Source organism: Populus alba, chromosome 14, assembly GCF_005239225.2.
Source record: "Populus alba chromosome 14, ASM523922v2, whole genome shotgun sequence".
Classification (NCBI taxonomy): Eukaryota; Viridiplantae; Streptophyta; class Magnoliopsida; order Malpighiales; family Salicaceae; genus Populus; species Populus alba.
In genome coordinates, this window is record NC_133297.1 from 8,104,705 (window position 1) to 8,129,937 (window position 25,233).

The 25,233-nt window shown below is 35.3% G+C and overlaps 3 protein-coding genes and 1 long non-coding RNA gene across 5 annotated transcripts; 3 read left to right on the plus strand and 1 right to left on the minus strand.

Moving 5' to 3' along the window:
* The first annotated feature begins 1,174 nt into the window (after nt 1–1,174).
* On the plus strand, nt 1,175–4,652 carry LOC118041199 (probable protein S-acyltransferase 12). 2 transcript variants are annotated; one of them, XM_035048423.2, is made up of 7 exons: nt 1,175–1,644; nt 1,734–1,953; nt 2,152–2,243; nt 3,003–3,156; nt 3,256–3,341; nt 3,686–3,751; nt 4,103–4,652. In XM_035048423.2, the coding sequence occupies exons 1-7, from the start codon at nt 1,456–1,458 to the stop codon at nt 4,217–4,219; spliced, it is 924 nt and encodes a 307-aa protein (XP_034904314.1). In that variant the 5' UTR covers nt 1,175–1,455; the 3' UTR covers nt 4,220–4,652. The 2 variants fall into 2 exon arrangements, with proteins under 2 accessions (XP_034904314.1, XP_034904315.1); XM_035048424.2 differs by having other exon boundaries at nt 1,176–1,644; nt 3,030–3,156.
* A 1,086-nt stretch (nt 4,653–5,738) lies between these two features.
* On the minus strand, nt 5,739–6,467 carry LOC118041198 (uncharacterized). Its single transcript, XR_004686263.2, has 2 exons — nt 6,203–6,467; nt 5,739–6,123 (listed from the first exon to the last, which is right to left on the minus strand). It is a non-coding gene; the product is annotated as an uncharacterized lncRNA (long non-coding RNA).
* Nucleotides 6,468–9,560: 3,093 nt separating this feature from the next.
* Nucleotides 9,561–14,423, plus strand: LOC118041197 (CBL-interacting serine/threonine-protein kinase 9). The gene is made up of 15 exons (XM_035048422.2): nt 9,561–9,931; nt 10,096–10,158; nt 10,254–10,325; nt 10,409–10,516; nt 10,653–10,733; nt 11,025–11,078; nt 11,168–11,293; nt 11,380–11,469; nt 11,663–11,785; nt 12,043–12,150; nt 12,478–12,594; nt 12,753–12,809; nt 13,609–13,683; nt 13,853–13,923; nt 14,004–14,423. Exons 1-15 carry the CDS (start codon nt 9,755–9,757, stop codon nt 14,008–14,010), a joined length of 1,329 nt encoding a protein of 442 aa, XP_034904313.1. The 5' UTR covers nt 9,561–9,754; the 3' UTR covers nt 14,011–14,423.
* A 6,388-nt stretch (nt 14,424–20,811) lies between these two features.
* On the plus strand, nt 20,812–24,273 carry LOC118041196 (3-ketoacyl-CoA synthase 1). Its single transcript, XM_035048421.2, has one exon. It carries the CDS (start codon nt 22,206–22,208, stop codon nt 23,898–23,900), a length of 1,695 nt encoding a protein of 564 aa, XP_034904312.2. The 5' UTR covers nt 20,812–22,205; the 3' UTR covers nt 23,901–24,273.
* The last annotated feature ends 960 nt before the right edge of the window (nt 24,274–25,233 follow it).

Genomic DNA, 25,233 nt, shown 5'->3' on the forward strand with positions numbered 1-25,233 from the left:
TAATTTTCCAAACTCATAACCCGTGAAATCTTTAGACCTTAACTTAATTAAGAAGCTCAATTTCCAACTAATTGTAATGTTTAAGGGTAAGAGTTTTTTAAAAATCAATTTAAAAAATTTGCCAAAGTAAAAAAAAAAAAACAATAAAAAGAATGAAAAAACTAAAGGAGTATGAATTTGTAATAGAAACTTAACTTTAAAAACTATCTCAAATAAAACAAATAGTAATTGAGATTGAATTTGACAAATAAAAAAAATTAAAAAGAATGAAATTGAAAAAAAAATCTAGTTTTATAAATTATTTCAAATAAAACAATTAGTAATCAAAAGAAAATGGACTAAGTTTGAAGAAAAAATAAATTGAAGAGCTTCTTTGCAAACTTGAAGAATTAAACAGGAAAATTGAGGTAGAGAGAGAAAAAAAAGGTCATTAACATCAAACCGAAGGTTTATTGGCCATATGTGCCATCTAGAGATAGAGAGACAACTAAGATGATTCAAACACCACCATGAAAGATATTTTTTAGTCATTGCAAAACCCTTTACGTGCTGAATAAAGGGCGTAGGGTATCCCACATGCCCTGTGCTAACTACTTTTAGTTTTAAAATAATATTTTATATTTAATAAAATAATAAAGTGTTTTTTTTTTAATTTAATTATAACTAAAAAAACAGAATGAAATTATAAAAAGCTTTTAAACGCCCGTTCAAAAAAAAATTGCTTTTAAAAATAATTGAGTCATTTTATTTTTCTTTAAAGAGTGGAAATTTTAAAAAAAAAATCCGTAGATGCTAGTTTAATTTTTATTAAAGGTAAACCGTGCTTAAAAAAATATATGAAAAGACTTTCTTATGCTCAACCAATCCTAAAATGATTAATGAGTCTTAAAAAAGACCTATATTAACCTGATAAAGACTTAATGGTTTTTTCTAAGGATAAAATGATGATTTTACTCTTTTGAATCTTTCAGTGAAGTGTGTTTTAGTATATAGTAAAAAATTAATCTTTTAGTTTTTTATTTTAATTTGCATTGGGGTGACGTTTTTGGAGCAAACTAATAAAATAAAAAGGTTTGGAACTCAATTAACAATATGGTGATCTATCAAGGACTAATTTGTGGTTTCCTTAAAAGTTTAATGACGAGTTAATAGAAAGTGGGCCACCGTTCACTTGAGTGATAATGAAGGCAAACACCGCCAGTACACCCGCCTCCGACACCAACCGTCCCAAACACGTTTTCGTCTCCCTGCCCGGAATTAAACCTTCTGATCCACTCCTTCCATAAACCCGAAAATCAATTAAGTTGAATCCCATCCTCAAAACTGGCTCGGAATATCTTGAAACGCCTATTCCCTCCTCGAACCCGAAGACCCGTCCCAGTCATCCCTCTCGAAATCAGACCGCTCACTGCAAGCAGCAGCAGCAGCAGCAGCAGCAGCAATTGCCTGTTTAATATGGAAATAAACGTATTCAAATTATGTTCTGGCCTCAAAGTCCTCGGCTACTTAATGATCCTTCTAGTTGCCGCCATCATCGCCGTCTCATACCACGCCGTTGTAATTGTTACCTGTGGCCCACAGTTACTTCGCGGTGGAGCCCATTCTGTTTTGGCTTTTGCTATTATCATAATCTTTCATTTTCTGGTAATCTCGAGTTTTTTTGTTTAACTGTTGGGTTTTTGGGCTTAAAGTGAAAAAATAGAGGGTGAATCTGCCTTATTTTTTATCTGCAGCTTATAATGCTACTCTGGAGCTATTTTAGGGTGGTTTTCAAGGACCCTGGTTCTGTGCCTGAAAATTGGAGAGCTGTACTTCCAGAGGAGGCTTTGGAGACTGGTTCTTCATTGAATGATAGTTCAGATTGTGTAGTTGCTGCTGATGGATTGGATCGCAGAGCGTTTTGCAATCACTGCCAGAATGGAAAGCCGCCGCGTTGTCATCATTGCTCTGTTTGTAGGCCATCATTTTTAACTTTTAAGTGCTTGGTATTTTCAATGTTCTCGGTTAGTTTCTGTTATGCTAATATTTTGCATGTGTTAGATGTGTCATTGAATGTTTTTCTTTGCATCACTGCAATTTTGTGGACCGCTGTTATGTCATAAAGAATCAATTTTTTAAAAACTTTTTGTTGTTGTATTCTCTATTCTGTAGGCCAAAGATGTGTTCTCAAGATGGATCACCATTGTGTTTGGGTGGTGAATTGTGTTGGAGCACGTAACTACAAGTTTTTTCTTCTTTTCTTGGTAATTTCAATTCCACCTTTCAAGTCAACTTATAAATTACTTGTGACTACAGAAACTATTTTTTTTTCAAAACGGGTTATTTATATGACTGATTGCATCTTCGAAGTTGATTTATAAACCTGTAGGGATAATTGGAATTTATTATGAGTGAGATGGTAAGATGTGTTTGGGAGCTGAACAAATGAATGCACCCCAGTTCTGCACTTGAAGTCTTGTTGATGCTATGCAATCAGACATCATTATTTTAACTCTGTTGAAAGCCCATCACAGGATTAGCAGAAGAAATTGATAGATTTATTTCTTTCTTTGATTTGCCTTCAATGATACTTTTGATATTTGGTAAGTTGATGGATTCAGTAGATACTGAATACTTACTGAAGATTGAGAATGTTGGTCGAACTACCTGACTTTAGGTGGTTCTTGAATGTCAGAGGCCATTTGATTGTGTTATATTTGGCATATGTGTTTGGAGTACATGGAATTATTTCTTTCTTTGATTTGCCTTCAATGATGCTTTTGATATTTGGTAAGCTGATGAATTCAGTAGATAATGAAGATTAGGAATGCTGGTCGAACTACCTGATTTTAGGTGGTTCTTGAAGTCCAGAGGCCATTTGATTGTGTTATATTTGGCATATGTGTTTGAAGTACATAGAAAGCTCACTTGATTTTCATTGAATATCTAGAAGTTTTGGATGTTGGTTAGGCCATTAGGGGTTCTCTCTTCTTTCTGTTCTTCTTTGACTTAACTTTTCGTAGCTTTCAACCTCTTTCTTTTCCCTGAAGCTATACACATTTATGGTGACAACAATGGATACTCTAGTATTGTTGCCTGGTTTCATCAACTTTTTCGGCAAAGCCAAGAATCATTCCAGCTCTCCCAGTGATCTAGCAGTCATCTTTTTGGCTTTTGGTAAACTATCCCTTCATGTTAATGATTTTCATTTTCATGTTTTAGCCTGGCATTCTCATTGTTCCCCTCATGCCTCACAGATTGTGTACCTTGATGCAGTTCTTAATTTGGCTTTTGCTCTCAGTCTTCTTTGTTTCGTGGTTATGCACGCATCTCTTCTATCAAGCAACACCACTTCAATAGAGGTAAGAAAGAAAAAAAACTGTTATTTTCTGTGGAATTGCATCCTTATTGATGTATGTCCCTCAAGCTGCAAGAGGTCATGATACATGAAATTTGTGTTATTTTGATGAGAGTCAGCTGAATCATGACAAAGCAAGAGCATGGTTTTTTTTTTTTTAAGAGGGAAGGCATTTCTATGAAATGCATAATTAATGGACTCTTATGCTGTGAAAATGCTGTGATGGCCTCTATCAACTATTTAATTCATTTTTTGACATGCCGCACATTTAGCATAAGAGTAAAGAAATAGGTCCAGCATGTGTTCCCCTTTGAGTACTGTGTGTAATCTTTTGAAGATCATGTTCAGGTTTATGAGAAGAAAGGAGCAGCCAGGTGGAAGTACGACTTGGGCAGGAAGAAGAATTTTGAACAGGTGATACCTGCTGTGCTTCTTTATCTTTATCTTTCTTGTTTCTGCATAGTACCTGGTGAAAGAATGTCTCTTGTTTGGCAGATAATAAACAACTTTAACTACCAGTTTATATGTGCTAATCTACAATTTTGCACTCGTTGATCACACCTCTAAACAATTGATCTGTGTTTGGAAGATTTGGAACTCAAAAAAAAGAAGGATTATTCTGCTTCTAGGGAACTTCATATCTTAGCTTTCTGGGTGAATATGTAGTTCTGAAGGCTGCCATTTCTAGAGATAGACTTTTGGCCCTTGTTTTCAGCTCCTCTGCTAAGAATAAATTTGTCATTGCTCCTATTTTTTTCTTAAAAGGTTTTTGGCACAAAGAAGGCACTGTGGTTCTTTCCATTATTCTCCAAGGAGGATGTGGATAAAATACCTGCACTTCATGGCCTAGATTTTCCAATACGAGCAGATCTTGAATCCTGAGGCTTGGTGAGGTCATGATCCTTCCTCTTTCCACTGCTGGAGTTTCTGGAAACGTACCTCTGTGAACACCAGATGAAAAAGGTTCAGTCCATTTTACTTCATTTATTCATAACCTTGGTTATGAGAAGATGCATATGAAATTTAGGGGCAGCCACGAATATATTTGCTTTGCCATGGGATGTTGATTTTTGGAGTGGGTATCATATCAGAAGGATAACTTATGTGCTATTTAGCAAAGTGAAGTTTGTAATATCTGATGATATAACTATTACATTGGAATGGCATTGCAAAATCTACAATTTTGGCCATTGCACAAGCGTGTGCAGTAATGTAGATTTGATGGCATTTTTTCTGCCATCCTCTTTATTATGTGGTCTCCTTCTGTGTTCATCAATCATGTTGCAAATCCAAAATTTATTTACTTTGACTTCTCGATTCTTCTCCTCCATTTAAATTCCGCAAAATATATTTGGTATATTGACTTGTTGATTTCTCTTTCATATTATGATTCATCAAACTGTATTAGATATGGAGGTATTATTTTGTTCGATGAACCAGTTTTCAAACCCCTGTAAGGTAACATGAAATTCTACCAGCGTCTTTTGCTCTCTATCAAAATTCTTTTGATTTCCTTGCTCCATCTTGATCAGACATTCATAATCTTGCTTTGCCGTTGGTCCTTCACCCCCAGTTGCACGTTTTTTTCTTGTTACGAACGAGAGTTTCAAACCCAGATTATACTTATTGGAAATTCGGAAGAGGGGTGTATGATGAGTGCCGTTGGAGCTACCAGCTATTGACATTAGAGTTCCATGTGTTTCTTCGAAATTGAGCGTGCACATGCATGTAAAATCTTCGTGAATCCTTTCAATCAGGACATGCTCGTATTTGAATAAACTATAACCAAAGAACAGATGGGAAGATTAGACTGGGGGAGGTAAGGTCCTTGCCTCAGCTAACCATTCCTGATATAATGACCTTTGACTTTCAACAGATTATAATATAATTGCTTCTATATCAGTTGCTGTTATTGTTGTATTAACGTTAATGCCCACCATCACATTCCACGCCTATGATCTGAAACAGCTGTCTTTTATTTGTTCTTAACTTCATTAGAACGCAAAAGACTTTATTTTTATTTTTATTATTATTAATTTTGATATTTGGATAAGTACCTTAATTAATTTCATGAACTGTAAAATTAATAACCAAGTAAGTTAACACATGCATCCACCATCTAATCAACATCTCAAGATACCACGGTTTGTTTGTTACGTGGCATTGCCCTACTGAACTTAATTTAATTTGCAGTGTAAGTTACTGGGGAGCATTTTAGCCCCCCCATGGCCATGGTGGTCTCCAATTCAAGTCTTACTCTATATATATAAAGTCCTAAGAACTGAAAAATGGCATGAAGCATAAAATCTTGCTTTAAACCAGTGTCATGTATGCAAGCAAATCCTGCACGAGTAAAAACCTACAAGTAAAGTGTCTAACAAGTAACCAAATGAAACACACATGTATCGAATCACTTGCGATTTCTTATAGTTTCTTTCAGCATCAACTGAGTCACCTAACCTAAACAACAAGTCCACTCGTTTTCTGAGAGTTATCATCATCTACCTTATAATTACAGGCCCCGGAGACGACAACGGCGAAACAAGCAATTACCGGAGTAACAAACAGAATGAGACCGAAGGGCACCATCCACAGCTGTCTGTTTGTAGGGTGATATTCAAAATCCCACCAAAGCAGTAGTAATCCTCCTGCCATGCTCACCAAAAATGACCACACACAAATTATGTATGCCTTCACTTTCTTCTGGGAACACTCTTGGATTGCCTCATACTTCTCTTTCTTGAATGCTCCCATCAACCAAAACCAACTGATCGGGCCTGGATCCCCTGGAATTCAAGAACGAAGAAAAAGATTGAACTACCATTCATCATCTATATATTAAGCACAGCAAACTGCAGAACTTACCTTGGTTTGAAGGAGAATTGGAGGTGTATTGATTTTGTTAAATTGATATGGTGTTAGAGAGACAGATTAAAGAGCCGCTTGCAAAATGAGACGAGCAGTGATATATGTATATATATACAGGACCTGCTAAGAAGGCAAGAACAAAGGTGTTGGTCTATGTGAATTGGGTATAACAGAAGACTGATATTTGAGCTATAACCAGACGTGCCTTTTTTTATCGAAGTTGTCATCTGTAAAATGAATACTTATTTAAAGAAGAAAAGGATTACGTCGGAGGCTACTACTGATTGATGAAGCTATGTGGGGTAGATTCGATTTGTCTTTTTAATATTTGATGACTTTGTGGATTTTTTGACCCGTGGCTTGTTTGTTTCCAGGAAACAGTTGGGTTCAGGTTAAAAAAAATTCAAAAGAAAAAGGTATAATCTCTATTTCCTTTAAAAAAAAAAAAAAAAAAACTACTTGTAACGAATATACTAATATTTTATTTATATATAATATTTATAAAAAAAAATATGTTCATATATTATGTAAATTTAATAAGAAGTCAAGAATCATTTAATGTATTTGTTTAAATTTTAACAAAAATAAATAAATTAAAACTCACCTCCAAATATCACGATTCGTGAAGGGCTTTAGCCGCACCTTTTGCACTGGACGTATTAGAATAACTTATACCGAGCTCTTCTCCGATCGAAATGTATTTTGCCTGCACTGCCGTAACAGGCTTCATCTTGGTCAGTTATATTTAGGGATGCTTTGCTTTATTTAGGGAGGGTGAATTGACAATTTGCCTTGGTTTCTATTCATCGCCAGATCTAGAGCATTGCTTTTTTTTTTTTTTTACTTAATGTATTTTAAGCCCTTTAAAGTCTTATTTTATTAAAAAAAAAAATCATCGCTTGTTATTTAAACATCTTTTTTTATTTGACCTAAAAAAACTTTTTATTATTTGACTTAAAAAACATGTTATTTTGTTTTTCAATCCTATACTCCTATTACGTTTATTCTTGTTTTTGTTTTTTAATTTGATAGAAAAAAAGTCATACATTCTTGTGTAATTAAATAAGAAATAATTAAAAAAATAAAAAATTATTAAATCTAAATAGGATGGACGACATGAGTTATTTGATTAACAAATTAATTTATATTCACTTGAGTTTTTTTTAATATTTTTTAATTGAGTATTTTTATTTTTAATTTTATATTTCAACACTGAGTTACATTGAGATTGGATATCATTATTTATTTTAATTCATTTTTTATAAAATTATTATGATTTTATAACCTGAATTGTAAATTTAAATAGTTAATTCGAGTTGACTTGGAACATTTCAATATGTAATTATATTAATATATATATTTTTAATATATTACTATTTTAATATTAAAAAATATATCATGTTAAATCTTGTATTAATGATTAAAGGTGTCATTCAATATGTGTAAAATCTTGCATTAATGATTATTATTTTTTTCTTTTAAAAAATCCAATATCAATGCTTAGATATAACTTTTTTATACTTGAAAAAAAAGAAGCCAGCGGTGTAGCTCAAGATAATGAATTAGTTTAATCTACGGCTAGAACTTATGCTAGAACATAACTTGGAAAAAAAAGAGAAGAAAACTAATTCCACCCGATCCTTAACAAGTACAACAAGCTCCATTATTTTTTGAAGTTGATTATAAACAGCTGATTGGCTCTAGTTTCGAATCTTTCGGATAATAGACGGAGAAGAGGAGGACAAATTACCAAAGGCTACGAACTCTTAAAACAAGGAACTTGGGCCTTGGCCTGCTGGTGTAATATCCCTTTGCAGAATGGAAGCCCATTTGTAATATGCCTTTCCGGTTCAAAGCAACCCCTAATGTACACGTAAGCCAAGCCTGGGCCAAGCAAGCTCAGCAAGATTGTCTTATATAATTGGCAACCAGTTAGAAAACTAGCAGATCTAGTCCGGTCCCTTTGGGTCTACGCTTAGTCATCCCTCAAGGAGCTATTCCAGGCCTAGTAACTGAAGAGGGTCTACACAAACAAGTCATATAAAACTTCATACTTGACAACAAATATGGTAAGTAATAAGAAATGAACTTAGGTATAGAACCAGGTTAGGTCTAGAATGATACAAAAAAAACTTACTTGTCACACCAGTTGGCGTAAAAAGAATTGTACAATTTATTGTTACATAGCATTTGCTCAACTAAATTAGGCCAAATTCACAACAATTCAACCTAGTACGTTACATCGTCATGCATCTTCTTGTCGAGTCCGATAATTACAGTCACATAAACACCTCAGATTCGTTTTGGTCGACCACCACCACGTAGGCCTACTCTCACTCTCTTTTCTTCTGGGTCACATTTTATCATCGCAGTGGTGGTCACGAGAAATCCGTCTCCACTCAAGAACGAGTGGCCAAAGTTCGTCGAGGAGAGTACCCTGATGAAACCGCACATGGAATGTAAATCAATATTAAAAAATCAAAGGTTTCTTTTCACGTTTTACATTATTATTTTTTTAAAATTGATTTTGTTTATTTTAAATTGATTTTCTTATATTTTCAATCATGTTAAGAATAAATTTGAAAAAAATAAGAAAAAATATTATTTTAATTAAGAAAAAAAACGCAATAAAAAGAAAGTAAAGGACAGGGGATGCTCGCGGTCAACAAATTCCCCATCGGAGAGTGACTAAAAACCTCTGGAATTTCTCCATTATTGAAACAAGACAAAATTGCATTGTGAGTTATCATTCCAAGTATCTGCCTTTCAGTTATCTTCGTCTTTGTGATGGTCCCCCCTATTACGCGTGATGTCCATTCAGCACATGTACCAGCCTACTTTGTCCCCCCCCATTATTGTTTAGTGAAAATGTGACAGGCACACGTGTGGATTTTCCTTGATACGGTAATCTTTTTTAACTGATAGAAAAAGGTGAGAGTAAATTGGTTTTGAGAATTATATTAATGATTCTTTATTTAATTACGATGAATAATGTTTATTAGATTGATTTTAAAAATAAAAAATAAAAAATTATATATTTAAATTGAAAGTTACGTGATTTAAATTAAATGGTATGAATTTTATAAACACTATCTATGAGGTCCTTGCCTTGAGTTGAGAGCATAAAAAAGAGTAAACGGCAGGTTAATTTTTGATAACTAGGATGACACGACACGTTTAACGTATGGGACATAAATTTGAAAAAATAAAAAATATATTTTTTTAAAAAAATATTTATCATATAACCATACAACTCATTAAAAAAAAAAGAAGCAAAAATTATATAAAAAATTTTCAGACACAGAAACATTGATATTTGGATTGAATGGTGGTAGATTACTTTACGTATAAGAATATTCTTTCCTCTCTGCTCAGGGACCCGCGTTATCTCTTCTGCAGTATCGCACCATCCTCGAAATTTCCCTCCTCTCTTCCTTCTTCTTCTGATCCAAACAAAAGCCACTCCGTTTATATACAACAACCACAACAAAAACGAAGTCAGTAGTTGATCGGACGATTTCAATCTCTATTAACAAAAAATAAATAATCATGAGTGCTAAGGTACAGGGGACGAGAACACGAGTAGGTAAGTACGAGCTAGGGAAGACGATAGGTGAAGGCAGCTTTGCCAAGGTCAAGGTCGCTAAAAATGTTGAAACCGGTGATGTTGTTGCCATTAAAATTCTCGACCGTGAGCAAGTCCTCCGTCACAAGATGGTTGAACAGGTTCTAATAATATTCATTTTGATTTATTTTTTATATCGAGTTCTGTTTTGTTAGTTTCTGTACTGTGTGAACCAGGAGTATATTATGTTCTAATTATGATTATTCATTAATGTTAGACCAATGATTAAGAAAAATGGTTGTGTTGTTTTAATTTTTGTTGGCAGTTAAAAAGAGAAATATCAACAATGAAGCTGATTAAACATCCCAATGTCATCAAGATTTTTGAGGTACGTAAATTTTGTTTTTTTGAAAAAAGGAAAAGTTTATTGAAATTTTTATGAATGCGACTGACTTACTTTGCTACTTGTGGATTTGCTTGCAGGTCATGGCAAGCAAAACTAAGATTTACATTGTTATCGAGTTTGTTGACGGAGGAGAGCTCTTTGACAAGATTGTAAGAAATTAATTTTTTGCTTGAGCTAGTTTCTCTGATTTATTAAAAAAATTAGGAGTGTTTGATTGTCCCCTTGCTCCTAGGCTAAGCATGGGAGACTTAGAGAGGATGAAGCCAGGAGATATTTCCAGCAGCTTATTAATGCCGTGGATTACTGCCACAGTAGAGGCGTTTTCCATAGAGATCTGAAGGTTTGCCAAACTTCCTTAATTTTCTAAATTCATTTTTCTGATAATGGGTGCATGTGTCGAGAAATATATTTGATTCCTGCCTCGTTCAACTAGGAGTTTGGTTGTTTATCACTAATGGCTACTCTGCATTTTGCAGCCTGAGAACCTTCTTCTTGATTCACACGGTGTTCTTAAAGTCTCGGATTTTGGATTGAGTGCACTGTCACAACAATTGCAGGTAAGCATGATTTGATTGTTGCTTACATCCTATCCTGTAGGTTTATGTTGTAAGGATCAGCTTTCTCTAAGTGGATCAATTCAAGAAATGTGCTATTTGATACTTGGATTTATTGCATATTTCCTACCATTTACATTATGAAAATACACTTTCTGTAAATGTAGACTCTGGCCTCGTTCTCTTGAATTATAGAAACTGATAACTATTCAAAGCTTATGACTGGAAATAGATTTTTTCTGCAACATACAATAATGAAGGCAGGCATTTGTCTTACTATTTTTCTAATTTTAGGGTGATGGGCTGCTTCACACTGCCTGTGGAACACCAAATTATGTCGCACCAGAGGTATTTCACCTTTAATTTGGCGGAAATAGAATTCCCGGAATGATGCATTACTGCACTATATTGATAGCATATGTTATTTTTCTTTCCAGGTTCTCAAAGACAAAGGTTATGATGGCACAGCATCTGATGTATGGTCTTGTGGTGTCATTCTCTATGTACTTATGGCTGGATACTTGCCTTTTGATGAGACAAGTCTTATGGCCTTATACTTAAAAGTAAGTAAAATTGAGCTTTGGTTTCACGATTACAAGTCAAGAGAATTTTCTTATACATACTAATACATGTCCGAAAGTAATTTCAGATCTGCAGTGCTGATTTCAGATTTCCATCTTGGTTTTCATCTGGTGCAAAGAAACTGATAAAGCGTATTCTTGACCCAGAGCCTCTTACAGTGAGATCTCTATCCCTCTCTTTGTTGGATGAACATTAAATACTACTTGCACATTTTGAGTTTTCTGCTGGACTTGTGTTAGTAGCGTCATTAGAGATTAGCCTATAAAATACTTAATGCAATACCTCATGACTTTGTTCTTGTCTTAATTGGATGCTTATAGTCACTAATATCATGATTACATCTGCCACAGAGGATAACAGTTGCTGAGATCATAGAAGATGAATGGTTCAAGAAAGGATACAAGCCACCACAATTCGAGCAGGAAGAGCATGTAAATGTAGATGATGTTGATGCTGTTTTTAATGATTCGCAGGTTAGAATTTTAATCACAAAAGCTAACTAATTTACCTTAGACAAGGCATAAATACAATGTGTGCTAGGACCAAACCTTCTGCAGATCCGTGTAGAAATATCATTCAAAATGTTTAATCCCTGTGTTCAAATCTTGGCACTGGATTTTTTTGGTCTTTGGTTTGTGTTCACGGCATTAATAGTAAACCAACAATGCATTCAACCCGGAATGGCAATACATTAGCAGAACAATTCTAATTCTAGTTATTTACTTTGCAGGAACATCTTGTTACAGAAAAGAAGAAGAAACCTGCGTCGATGAATGCATTCGAGCTTATTTCTAAGACACAGGGATTTAGCCTTGAGAATTTGTTCGGGAAGCAGGCAGTATGTATAACTAGAATTCTTTCATTGCTTTTAAAATATTAAATTCCTGGTACCACAAATGTGACAGTGACATATCATGGTGGCAAAGTTTTGAAAATTGGAAAGGCATGGTTTTGCCAAGGCGATGTTTATGCACTTGCCGTTTATATTTTGGTTTAAGAGTATGAAGCCTTTTGGCCCTTGGTTTGAATTGGTCCTGACTCAACCATCTCCATATCTGTATAGATAATTAGTGATTACTTTATGCCGTCTATCCTCTGATCTTTCTTTTCTAATGAGTTAAAGCTCGTTATTGCTACCTGAGTTGCCTCTCTTTGTTTGTTCTAGGGTGTTGTGAAACGAGAAACCCGTATTGCTTCTCATAGCCCCGCAAATGAAATTATGTCTAGAATTGAGGAAGCTGCAAAGCCTCTGGGGTTTAATGTTGACAAACGAAACTACAAGGTAAAGTTTTCTCCCTCCAGTTATGTTTATGCATTTTAATTTCCTTTCTTTCAATTTCCATGTCCCTCCTTTTTTAACCAACATTTACCTAAACAGCTAGCTTTTACATTATAATTCTGTTATCTAAATTGAATGCCTTCATTTCCAAACTATTCCAGATGAAGCTGAAAGGAGACAAAGGTGGGAGGAAGGGCCAACTCTCTGTAGCAACTGAGGTAACATTGAGTTAATTCATGATACTTTTGAATCTCTTCAGGATGAAGTAAACAGTAACTTATAACATATGAAGAATAATGTTTTTCCTTGCTCTTAAACCTCATTGTTGATATTATATTCTCCAAACCCCCGACATATGTAATTTCACAATCATGTTTGAGTACTCACGACTGTCTTATCCTTCTCTTTAAAGAAAAGAAAAGGTGTCTGTCCACGTTATAATGCAAGGCAATTACATGCTAACTTTCTCAGTTATGAAAATGCATGTCCCGCATCTTACACGGCAATTAGTAGGAATCTGTTTTTTTTTTTTTTCCTGATTTTTTTTGTAGCATGGATTTTATTTGTTTTTGTGCATCTTCTGGGCAGTCCTTTTTTTCTCTCATCAATGTTGGCCACATGTTAATGCGTGTTCAAAGCCATTCTTTAGTGTGAATCACAGGGTTTTGGTTAAAAAAAATGATAAATCCATTGTGTTTTATGCAAGCACTCAGTCGTGTGCTGCATTTCGGATGTTCAGCCACTTCTGGCTATGGACCGATAAAGGTACTCCTGTCTGCACTGTTGGTTTAACAGGAGTTCCGAGAGCTTATTCTCATTGAAATTTTTAGCCATTAGACCTTGTTCTAACTAACAATCCAGGTTCAGCTTAACTGAAAGCCTCAAGTATCATTTCAATTATTGAATGGTTCTCTGGCACCCAATCAGAACTATGTAGGCTAATGATTGTGCATTTCAACTTTCAAGTATTTGATGCCACACATGGTAGTTGACAACTTGTTGCTTGTGGACTTCCAGGTGTTTGAGGTAGCTCCCTCTTTGCACATGGTGGAGCTCCGGAAAATTGGCGGTGATACGCTGGAGTTTCACAACGTATGTCAACATTCTATTTTTTTTATATCGGAAACCAAAAAAAAAAAAAAATGAAAAATGAAAAATGAAAAATGAAGTAAAGAATTCGTTGTGGATAGGATGGAAGAATTTTAGCAGGCCAAGTCTGTGGTTGACTAATATAGCATACATTTCTCTTATCATGTGGCAGTTCTACAAGAGTTTCTCGTCAGGTTTAAAGGATGTAGTCTGGAAATCTGATCAAACTATAGAAGGATTAAGGTAAACTCTCTGTGCTTCTACACAAGTGCGTAAGCCTGTATGGAGTGCACATTTAATTGACACGCGATTCTCTTGTTCAGGTCATAGCAGAACCTTTCCTGCTGGGTCCAGCCCTTTACTCATTCTTGGTATTTGTTTTAGCTCATTGCGCATTATATTTGAGAGTGTACGCAATGTAAAAGTTTTGATCGGTTGGCGTGGTGGTAGGGAGAATTGGAATTGGAGCTCCCAAAAATGGACCCTTGTTCCTGCAACGCCCCCCCGCCCCCACCGGCGATTCATCCTTTTCCTCTTCTTTTTTGCTCACTCTGCATTCATTTCCTGACCTGAATAAATCGAGGTTTTTCAACTTGATGATGGTCCATTCAATGGGAGAAACCCTCCATTTGGAACGGAAGAATTTAAAAGATGGCTCTTGTGAGTTCCAAGAGGTTCTATTTAATGGAATTTATTGAAATCTCTCATCGGACCTGTTACCATTGAACCAGTGGTTTTCCTTACCTCTTCCTCCTGTGTTTTTTCTCCGTGGTGGTTCATAAATCCAATATTAGAGAATTGAAAGTAAAATCCCACAAGGATTTCAATGCCCAGTTGAAGAAATCCGAAAATAGACGATGGAAAGAAGAAAACATATTTTATATGATTTGGCCAAGGAAATTTGTAAAATATATGTTGCTAGGGCTTATGAGTGCCATAAGAATTACTTGTAAAATATATGATGCTTGGGCTTATGAGTGCATATTGTTTCCCGGGAATCGGAAACATCTGTTGAAGCTTGGTACCTAAGCTAGCAGAAGACTTAGCAGTAATTCACTGCTGTATTATTTCTTTGTTTTAGCTGAGACTATTATCTAGTGTAGGATATGCTTTTGATTTCTTTGTTAAGATTATCTAGGATTGAATTAACTTGTAATCATCTCCTTAAATAAAGGAGAAGAAGGCAGACACGTTTCTTGTTATTGTTTTCCATTCAAATTCTGTTTCTCTTTTTCTTTATAAATAAAGACTTGGGATGGCAGTAACTAACAACACAATTCTGCTCTTTGTTCTTTAACCTTAATCAATAAAAGTTCTGAGTTCTTTCTTTCTTTAGTTCTTTCCATCGTGATTATTGTTCTTTGTTCTTTTCTTCTCTCCATCAGCAAAACATAAGGTTGTTCTTTAGATTACTACAATTGGTATCAGAGTATCCTTAGGATCTTTGAAGGGTTTGTGAGTGAAAACACGAGAGAATAGTAAGGTTAAATCAAAGCTTTCTGCTTTGAAGGGTTTGTGAGTGAAACACGAGAGATTAAGTGAGTTTTTTTTTAAGCAATGGATTCTGCAAATTTTCCAGCAAAAACACCACTGTTTACGGGGCAGAACTTTGGTGTGTGGGCTGTAAAAATGAAAACCTATCTCAAAGCTCTTGATTTATGGGAGATAGTGGAAAGTGATAGGCAACCTACTCCTCTAGGGAACAATCCCACAATTGCACAGATGAAGTTCTTTAATGAAGAAAAGGCAAAGAGATTCAAAGCTCTTTCTTGTCTTCATAATGCTGTAAGTGAAGACATCTTCACGAGGATCATGGCATGCAAATCTGCCAAGGAAACATGGGATAAATTAAAAGCAGAGTTCCATGGTGATGAGAAATCAAGAATGATGCAGATTCTGAATCTGAGAAGACAATTCGAAGGTCTGAAGATGAAAGAAAATGAGAGCATCAAAGATTTCTCTTCTCAAATTTCAAAACTTGTGAATCAAGTAAGACTCTTGGGAGAAGAGTTTCCAGACTCTAGAATTGTAGAGAAAGTCCTGGTGAGTTTGCCAGAAAAGTTTGAACATAAAATCTGTTCTTTAGAAGATTCTAAAGATTTTTCTGAGATAAGCCTGCAAGAATTGGTGAATGCATTGCAAGCTGTTGAGCAAAGGCAAGCATATAGACAAGAAGGATCAAGTGAAGGAGCTCTTGTTGCAGTTTACAAGGATAAGGGTCGGGCTAAGAACATCTTCAGAAATAATCAAGAAGGAAAAAGAGAAAAAGGGAGAGACTGGAAATCTACTAACTGGCAACAGAACAACAATAACAGTTTCATGAGGGGGAAAGAGAAGAAAGAACATTTTCCTGCTTACAAATACTGTCAGAAAACCAATCATTTTGAAGCCTGGTGTTGGCTCAAGAATGCTCAATGCCGAAAATGCAAGCAATTTGGTCACATTCAAAGATTCTGCAAAAATAAAATAGAAACTGAACAACAAGCACAAGTAGCCGATTGTTCAGAAGTCAAAGAAGAACTTCTATTCATGGTCACAGTTCAGGACATATGTAATTCAGCAGAGACAAAGGACTCATCATGGCTCATTGATAGCGGCTGCACTAATCATATGACAACAGACTTAAGCTTATTCAGAGACTTGGATAGAAGCTACTTGTCTAAAGTCAGAATTGGCAATGGAGACTGTGTGAAAGTTGAAGGAAAAGGAGCAATTGCAGTAGAAACACTGTCAGGTACAAAAATTCTTAAAAATGTTCTTTATGTGCCTAAGATCAACCAAAATCTAGTTAGTGTGGGTCAATTGATTGAATCTGGATATTCAATAGTTTTTAATGATGGAGTGTGTGACATTAAAGATAGAAATGGAATGCTTTTACTGTCTGAAAAAATGATGAACAGAAGCTTTAATGTTAATTGGAATGAAGTGTGTTTAAGTGCTAATACTTATGAGTGCAAGGAATCTGTTCTTTGGCACAAACGGCTGGGACACTTCAATTATGCTACTTTAAAAAGAATGGCTGACCAGCAGATGGCTCACGGGTTGCCAAATATTCAGGAGCAGCAAACTATATGTGAGGCTTGTCAGCTGGGAAAACAAACCAGAACTGTTTTTCCAGAAAATGCATACAGGGCAGTATCTAAACTTCAGCTTGTACACACAGATGTGTGTGGACCTATGCATAATGAATCATTAAATGGTTCAAAGTACTTTCTTCTGTTTATTGATGATTTTAGCAGGTATTGCTGGGTTTATTTTCTAAAATCCAAAGCTGATGTGTTTGCTGAGTTTGTTAAGTTCAAGACAGCAGTTGAACTAGAAACAGGAAACAAATTGAAGACCTTGAGATCTGACAATGGAGGAGAGTATACCTCTAGACAATTTGAAGCATACCTTGCAAAAGAAGGGATTAAACACCAGCTGACTGTTCCCTACACACCACAACAGAATGGTGTAAGTGAAAGAAGAAACCGAACATTGATGGAGATGGCTAGATGCTTGCTCTATGAGAAGATGTTGCCATTGAACTTCTGGGCAGAAGCAGTAAACACAGCAGCATACCTTATAAACTGAATGGCTTCAAGAGTTTTGGCAGATAAAACTCCTTATGAACTCTGGTATGGTTTTAAACCCAGTATTGATCATTTAAAGGTGTTTGGAAGTATTTGTTATGTTCTGAAACCTGAAGTCAGAAGAAGGAAACTTGATCAAAAGGCTGATATAGGGATTCTTATAGGCTATAGTACAAATTCTAAGGCTTATAAAATCTATGATTTGAATGTTAACAAAGTGGTGGTTGCTAGAGATGTCAAAGTTGTAGAAAATGCAGCTTGGAACTGGAAAAATTCATCAAATGAAGAATCAAAACCGATGCAACAAGATGAGTTGGATGCTGCAAACATGATTGATCAACAAACAGATGTTGCTGGGAATATTGAGCAACAAACTGACTTGGATGCTGCAGAAAACAGTGATGATCAACCAGTAAGAGGGACAAGATCTTTATCAGATATCTATAGCAGGTGCAATGTAGCCGAGATAGAACCAGTAAATGTTGAAGAAGCCATGAACTCTCAAGTTTGGATAGCAGCAATGAAGGAGGAGCTTGCAATGATAGACAAGAATCAAACATGGATGCTAGTTGACAGACCAGCTCATAAGAAGGTGATTGGAGTGAAATGGATTTTCAAAACAAAAGTAAATGCAGATGGAAAGATCAACAAGCATAAGGCCAGACTTGTAGTGAAAGGATATTCACAAGAGGCAGGGATTGACTTCATAAAAACCTTTGCTCCAGTTTCCAGACATGAAACAATGAAACTCCTGCTTGCTCTAGCAGCACAAAACGGTTGGTATATATTTCAATTGGATGTTAAATCTGCATTTTTGAATGGTGTGCTAGATGAAGAGATTTATGTTGAGCAGCCTGTTGGTTTTGAAAAATCTAATTCAACAAACAAGGTTTATTTACTGAAGAAAGCATTGTATGGATTGAAACAAGCTCCTAGAGCTTGGTATAGCAGGTTGGATAATCATCTCTTAAGCTTGGGATTTAACAGGAGCATGAATGAGGTAACTTTATATGTGAAGCATGATGCGGGACATAAACTAATTGTATCAATTTATGTTGATGATTTACTAATCACAAGGGATAAGGAGCAGCTTGTAGAGGAATTCAAAACCAATATGAAAGACATGTTTGAGATGAATGAACTTGGTTTGTTGACTTATTTTTTAGGAATGGAAGTAACCCAAACTGATCAAGGTTACTTTCTTTGTCAAAAACGTTTTTCTTTGAAAATACTGGACAGTTTTGCAATGAACAATTGCAAGCCAGTAAGCACTCCTATGATACAGGGGCAGAAGCTAATGAAAGAGGATGGCTCACCAAAAGCTGATGGGAAAATCTACAGGAGTCTAATTGGGAGTTTGTTGTATTTAGCAGCCACACGTCCTGACATTCAATTTGCTGTGAATTATCTTTCCAGGTTCATGCAAGAGCCAAGTCAAAATCACTTTGTGGCAGCTAAGAGAGTATTAAGATATCTAAGAGGGACTGCAGGTTTTGGCATACACTTTGTGAAGTCCAGCTCAATCAATCTTGTTGGTTTTTCAGACAGTGATTGGGGAGGAAGTGATGAAGGAATGATGAGCACGTCAGGCTACTGTTTTGCTGTGGGAAAGAGTATGTTTTGCTGGAATTCAAAGAAACAATTGGTGGTGGCACATTCTACTGCAGAAGCCGAATATATAGCTGCTTATGTAGCAGCAAAACAACTAATATGGCTGAGGAAGATGCTAAGTGACTTAGACTGCAATCAACACAATCCCACAACATTGTTTTGTGACAATACATCAGCTATAGCCATTTCTAAAAATTCTATCTTCCATGATAAAACCAAGCACATGAAGATCAAGTTTCATGCAATTAGGCAGTTTCAACAAGAAGGAGAACTGGAACTATGCTACTGCACTTCTGAAGATCAACTAGCAGATCTTTTCACCAAACCGTTAGGTAAAACCAGGTTTGAAGATCTAAGGGCAAGAATTGGAATGACTAGCTTTGGAACCAAGGAGGAGTGTTGAAGCTTGGTACCTAAGCTAGCAGAAGACTTAGCAGTAATTCACTGCTGTATTATTTCTTTGTTTTAGCTGAGACTATTATCTAGTGTAGGATATGCTTTTGATTTCTTTGTTAAGATTATCTAGGATTGAATTAACTTGTAATCATCTCCTTAAATAAAGGAGAAGAAGGCAGACACGTTTCTTGTTATTGTTTTCCATTCAAATTTTGTTTCTCTTTTTCTTTATAAATAAAGACTTGGGATGGCAGTAACTAACAACACAATTCTGCTCTTTGTTCTTTAACCTTAATCAGTAAAAGTTCTGAGTTCTTTCTTTCTTTAGTTCTTTCCATCGTGATTATTGTTCTTTGTTCTTTTCTTCTCTCCATCAGCAAAACATAAGGTTGTTCTTTAGATTACTACAACATCAACGGAATTGTGAAGCCTGGTATGCTGAGTTGCATGTGCAAGGTATCTGAAAGTGTTTCGTCTATGAATTATACATCAATTTTATGAAGAAAAAAAAAAGGTTTAATTTATTGTTGGAAAACTTCAAACAATAAGGACCAGGATTAAGAAAAAAGCATGCATCTTATTTTTACTATTTAAGAAGCGTGAAAAAAAAACCACGACTTGATACCTAGAGTTTCAAATTCTTACACATTTGATCTCTATTATTGGAGGATTTTATGTTGAAACCCTAAACTTTATCTTGTTTGTGTTTGGATCCCTGTGTGATGAGAGAGCAGAGGGGAAAGTCATCGGGAAAAAAAGAGACATTAAATAAAAAAATATTAATTTAAAATTAAAAAAAAAAATCATTTTTTTTTAAATACGGAACGACCGAAAGCTGGTTCTGCATGTGCTTTGTCGAATCCAGCCACCTCTGTCAATCTCAACCACCTCATCTTCATGTGTAAGAAGTTATCTCATCATAATAAGTTCTCAACCTCATCAAGTTCAACATGACTGTTATTTTAATATTTTTTAATGCTCTATAGCGTGAGGTTGGAAAATTCAATGCGTCTTCATAAGAATTTAATTTCGCATAATTAAAGTGAGTTTAGTTAGTGTGAAATAATGCGATCAAACTTATTTTTTAAAAATTAAAATGAAAGTTTTTTAAGTTTTTTAATTCTTAACATTAATACATCAAAACAACCATTTTAAAAAATTAATTCAATTTTTTTAAGTAAAAAATAATTAAAAAACAGTGACTACTACAATATCTAATATATGATTTTTACTGTAGAGTTTTGCTCAACAACTTACGTTTAATATAGAATAATTATTTGGGTAATTTAATTTTATTATTATTATTATTATTCAAATTCATTTTTCTATTTAATAAATATATTTTTATAAGTGCACGTGACTCTCATATGTCAATTTTAATTTCTCATGAGTGGAACCTCGGAAAAATAAAATATTTGAATTTGTTTTGGGATTGTTGGCATATAATTTTTTTTCCTCAGTAATTTATGATATTTTGAGTTTTTACGGAAGTTCTATATGGTTTATCTTTTTTATTTGTATGGAAACTAATCTACTTCTCCTAACATTGAAAATCAAAATAAAAATAATTATAAGCTAAGAAAAAGAAAAAGAAAAATTGTGATGATTCAACTAAATTCTCAACACCCTTTGAAATTATAAACTCACATTCAATTACCCGCGGCCAACTTATATAATCCACATCCATGGAATTTATTCAATTACCCGCGGCCAACTCAGTTGTTTGACCCTCTTATTTATTGTTCTCCGAACAGGCCAGACACCCTCCTCCCCATTATTCATGGCCTTTTCTTTTCCCTACTCCTGGATCTGATAGCCTTCACCTTTATTGCCTTGTTTTCTGCTGTATTCACTATTTTTTACACGTTGACTCGTTGCTGTGAACTATTTTCAGACATGTTTGTTTAGCAGGTTGATTCCGATCGATCCTCGTGAACTTCTGCATATCTCGCATCCTGTCATGTTTATTTTGCTCACAAAAATTAGTGTAGTGATTTCCAATGAATTTGCTCGCAAAACCCTAAAAAGTAAATAAAAAACACAAAAGAAAAGGAATAAATGAGGGACTCAGACTCCTCTCTAGCTAGGTTATTACTTGGAAGAAACCTCCCGTCGTTCTCTCATGGACATGGGACAATAATTGCCCCCACTTCCAATAACAAAACAGTGACCAACATTTCCTAATCCAGGTATGGAAATTTCGGACTCACAATTGAATGTACTGTTTTCATTGCTTTTATCGATTCCCATGCGTGGTTGTTGAGCTCTCCATCCTTTAAAAAAAAAAAAAAAAAAAACTACTCACCATAAATTCAAGAATATCATCCCACCTTTCCTGTAGTCAATACGCTATAGCCTTGCTCATAGTTGGTTTGATATAAGGTTTGAGTTATGAATTGGACATTTTAATGCATTGATGAGTTAATCTAAGTTTTATTTTTTTAAAAAAAATAATGCTACAACATTATTGTTTTAATAAAATAAATAATTTACCATGGAACCTAACTCAAGTTATGTTAAGATAAGCGAGTTACAAGTTGAGCCCGGGGCAGCCGCATTCTATACATAGGGTTTTACTGGCCTTGTCTCGCTTCCTCCCTCTAGCTAGCTAGTGCCACCTAGCTGTTCCTGGACGCGTAGGGCTTTCTTTTAGTTTAGCATTTTGTTATTCTTTGGAGGGTGATTTATGTGGATAAACTGTGTAATTAGCATGTAAAATGCAAATAAATGGTGAAATGATATGAAAGTAAAAGGTTTTGGTGAGATAGTATGAATTTTGTGGATGAAACTGTGATAAAATTTTATCTTAATAATACTTTTTTAAGATTTTAATTGGAATTTGTTTTTGAATTTTATCTTAATTATAATTGATTAATTTTTTAAAATGATATTGTTTTATTAAAAATTTTAATTTCATGTGATAATTTTTTTTTTAAAATCCGATTTATGCCAGCTTCTTATAGACTTTTGTTTATAAATAAGCAATGCCTCTCATCCATTTTATGTCAAAAAAGCAAAACAAAAACAGAGAGAAACACTCACGCCCGTACACACAAAATGGATTGTGTAGAGATGGATAAGGAGAGACTCACAGCGGAAATGGCCCTTAAGAACTCCTCCGCCGTTATCAAAATCCGTCAGCGTTTGCCGGACTTTCTACAGTCCGTGAGGCTCAAATACGTCATGTTAGGTTATGGCTACTCTTGTAACCCTGCTACCATTCTCATGTTTCTCATAGTTGTACCTTTATTTATAGCCACACTTGTTCAATTCACTGGTCTACAACTAGACCGGTTTTATGAATTATGGAGGACCCAATCCCTTCATGACTTCGATGTGACCACAAGACTTGCCGGTTCAGCCATCTTGCTCTTTCTTCTTGCAGTCTTTTGGACTAAACGGTCCAAGCCAGTGTATCTAGTCGACTTTGCATGCTACAAACGGCCGGAAGACGAGCGTAAAACGTCGATCGAGACAATTTTAAAAATGGCAAAAGAACTCGGGACAATTGACGATGAGACTCTTCGATTTCAGAGAAGGATATCAACCCGGTCCGGTCTTGGCGAAGAAACATATATCTCAAGAGGATTATCGTCTCAGCCACTTAATTTGTCCATGGAAGAAGCCCGGTACGAGGCCGAATCGGTCATGTTTGGTGCACTAGATGCTCTTTTTAGCAAAACCGGAGTTGAGCCAAGAGATATTGGTATCCTTATCGTGAATTGCAGCTTGTTTAATCCCACACCGTCTCTGTCTTCAATGATAGTGAATCACTACAAGCTTAGAACGAATATCAAGAGTTACAATCTTGGTGGCATGGGTTGCAGTGCAGGGCTTATCTCTACTGACCTCGCTAAAGATCTACTCAAAGCAAACCCCGATACGTATGCTGTCGTGGTAAGCACTGAAAATATAACTCTTAACTGGTATTTTGGTAACGATAGGTCAATGTTATTATGCAACTGCATATTTCGCATGGGGGCTGCTGCTGTTCTACTCTCGAACAAGGCACGGGAGCGTGCCCGGTCCAAGTACCAGCTGGTCCACACGGTTCGAATCCACAAAGGAGCAGATGACAAGAACTACCGGTGTGTCTATCAAAGAGAGGACGGTAAAGGAAATGTCGGGGTGTCATTAGCTCGTGAATTAATGGCGGTAGCTGGCGATGCATTGAAAACGAATATCACTACACTAGGTCCTTTAGTACTGCCTTTAAGCGAACAATTCAAGTTTTTTGTCACACTCGTTAGAAGAAAGCTGTTGAAAGCTAAGGTTAAGCCTTACATACCTGATTTCAAGCTCGCCTTTGAACATTTCTGCATCCATGCTGGGGGTAGAGCTGTTTTGGACGAGATGCAAAAGAATTTGCAACTCAGTGATTGGCACATGGAACCATCGAGAATGACTTTGCACAGGTTTGGCAATACATCGAGTAGTTCCTTGTGGTATGAATTGGCTTACGCGGAGGCAAAGGGTCGGGTCTCGGAGGGAGACCGGGTATGGCAGATTGCATTCGGGTCGGGTTTCAAGTGCAACAGTGCGGTTTGGAAAGCACTGAGGAAGATTCCAGCTGGTGAGTCAAAGGGTAACCCGTGGATTGACTCAATTGACAGGTACCCGGTCAAGGTCCCTGTCGCCTAATTGTGTATGTGGTGGCACTGTATCATTGGATGTGGCAGTACATCTGGATGTTGACGTGGCTCTGTGGATCTTAGATTTTACTGTTTTTATTTTTCACCTTCCTTCCTCCTTCGTATCAAAATATAATGACATCGTTGTCTTTTGTCCATCTTTGTCAGGTATTAATATGCTGAGAAAACTCATGTAATCAACGATAAGATAATACTATATATTATAATATATTACATTCCAGAGTAGTGGGAAAACATAAGTAGCCACAATTTGTGACTAATCATTCCATAATGATTATCGAGCTTTTTAGTCTCATGGATTTACTTAATTGGTTTCAAAATGTCACAGGTGACCATATATTATTTTCCTTTTCACTTTGTGTTTGTCCATGGAAGGCCGATGTTACTAGATGGATCTTTTGGGTATGCCATTAATAAGGAATTGTTTCCTTAAAATTCAGGTGTTTTAGATTCAAATTCTAAGATATTGCAAGGTATTTTCTTTTTATTTCACAGCCCTAAACCCTATGAACTTTCTTTTTTTTTTCTTGAGAAAACTACATGCTGTGAGTTTAATCCAACGAATATAAATTAGATTGAACTTCTTTAAAGGACTTTCATTTATCTTTTTGTCCTTGAATTACATGAAAAGTCGGGTTTTATCAGTTTATATTCTCTTATTTAACTAGATTTACTTACTTTTTCAAGAAAAATCAACCAAATCTATCCCCTTTTATGTACAGTACTGCTAAAATATTTAAAACATATTTTATAAACATAGGATTCGGCCTCTCTCATCTTAAAAAAATTAATCTCTCTCTCAACTATATATTCTTATGTGAATTTTCAACTTCTTTTGATACAGTCATTAAGATTAGGATCAAGTTATACAAAAAAGATCAGATAATAACTAAGTTTAATTAACTATAAGCAGTGACACGATTATTTAGAATTTCATGAGACCAATACAAGAAAATATGTTTTTAGAAAACAATGAAGAACCTTGTTGAGCTATTCCAAGATGTCCTCTGTTGAAAAGTCTTTTCAGGTTAAAAATGGATCTTTGAAAGTTTATGGGATGCGTATAAAAATTGATAAAAAAGAGGAGGGTTTGCGAGGTCAAAATTGATTATCCTCGATTTTGATGATATTAGTAGCTTTTAAGAATGTGGTTGCCATTACAAAACTAGTTAGGCTAGAATTCTTAGAATATTAGAACTAATTTAAAAAATAGTCTAAATTTATTAAAATATTAGAACTAATTTTATAAGATTACCCGAGTCCGCGTGGCTAGTTAGGCTAGAATTATTTACCACTTTTAACTTTCCAATAACGTCAATACA

Excerpts from the sequence above, each read along its gene's own strand:
- LOC118041197 (XM_035048422.2), top strand. The coding sequence starts at position 9,755 with ATGAGTGCTAAGGTACAGGGGACGAGAACACGAGTAGGTAAGTACGAG. Across the intron at positions 9,932-10,095 it reads GTCACAAGATGGTTGAACAG|TTAAAAAGAGAAATATCAAC; the intron begins GTTCTAATAATA and ends TTTTGTTGGCAG. Across the intron at positions 13,684-13,852 it reads ATACGCTGGAGTTTCACAAC|TTCTACAAGAGTTTCTCGTC; the intron begins GTATGTCAACAT and ends ATCATGTGGCAG.
- LOC118041196 (XM_035048421.2), top strand. The coding sequence starts at position 22,206 with ATGCCAGCTTCTTATAGACTTTTGTTTATAAATAAGCAATGCCTCTCA.
- LOC118041199 (XM_035048423.2), top strand. The coding sequence starts at position 1,456 with ATGGAAATAAACGTATTCAAATTATGTTCTGGCCTCAAAGTCCTCGGC. Across the intron at positions 1,645-1,733 it reads TCATAATCTTTCATTTTCTG|CTTATAATGCTACTCTGGAG; the intron begins GTAATCTCGAGT and ends TTTTATCTGCAG. Across the intron at positions 1,954-2,151 it reads TTGTCATCATTGCTCTGTTT|GCCAAAGATGTGTTCTCAAG; the intron begins GTAGGCCATCAT and ends TCTATTCTGTAG.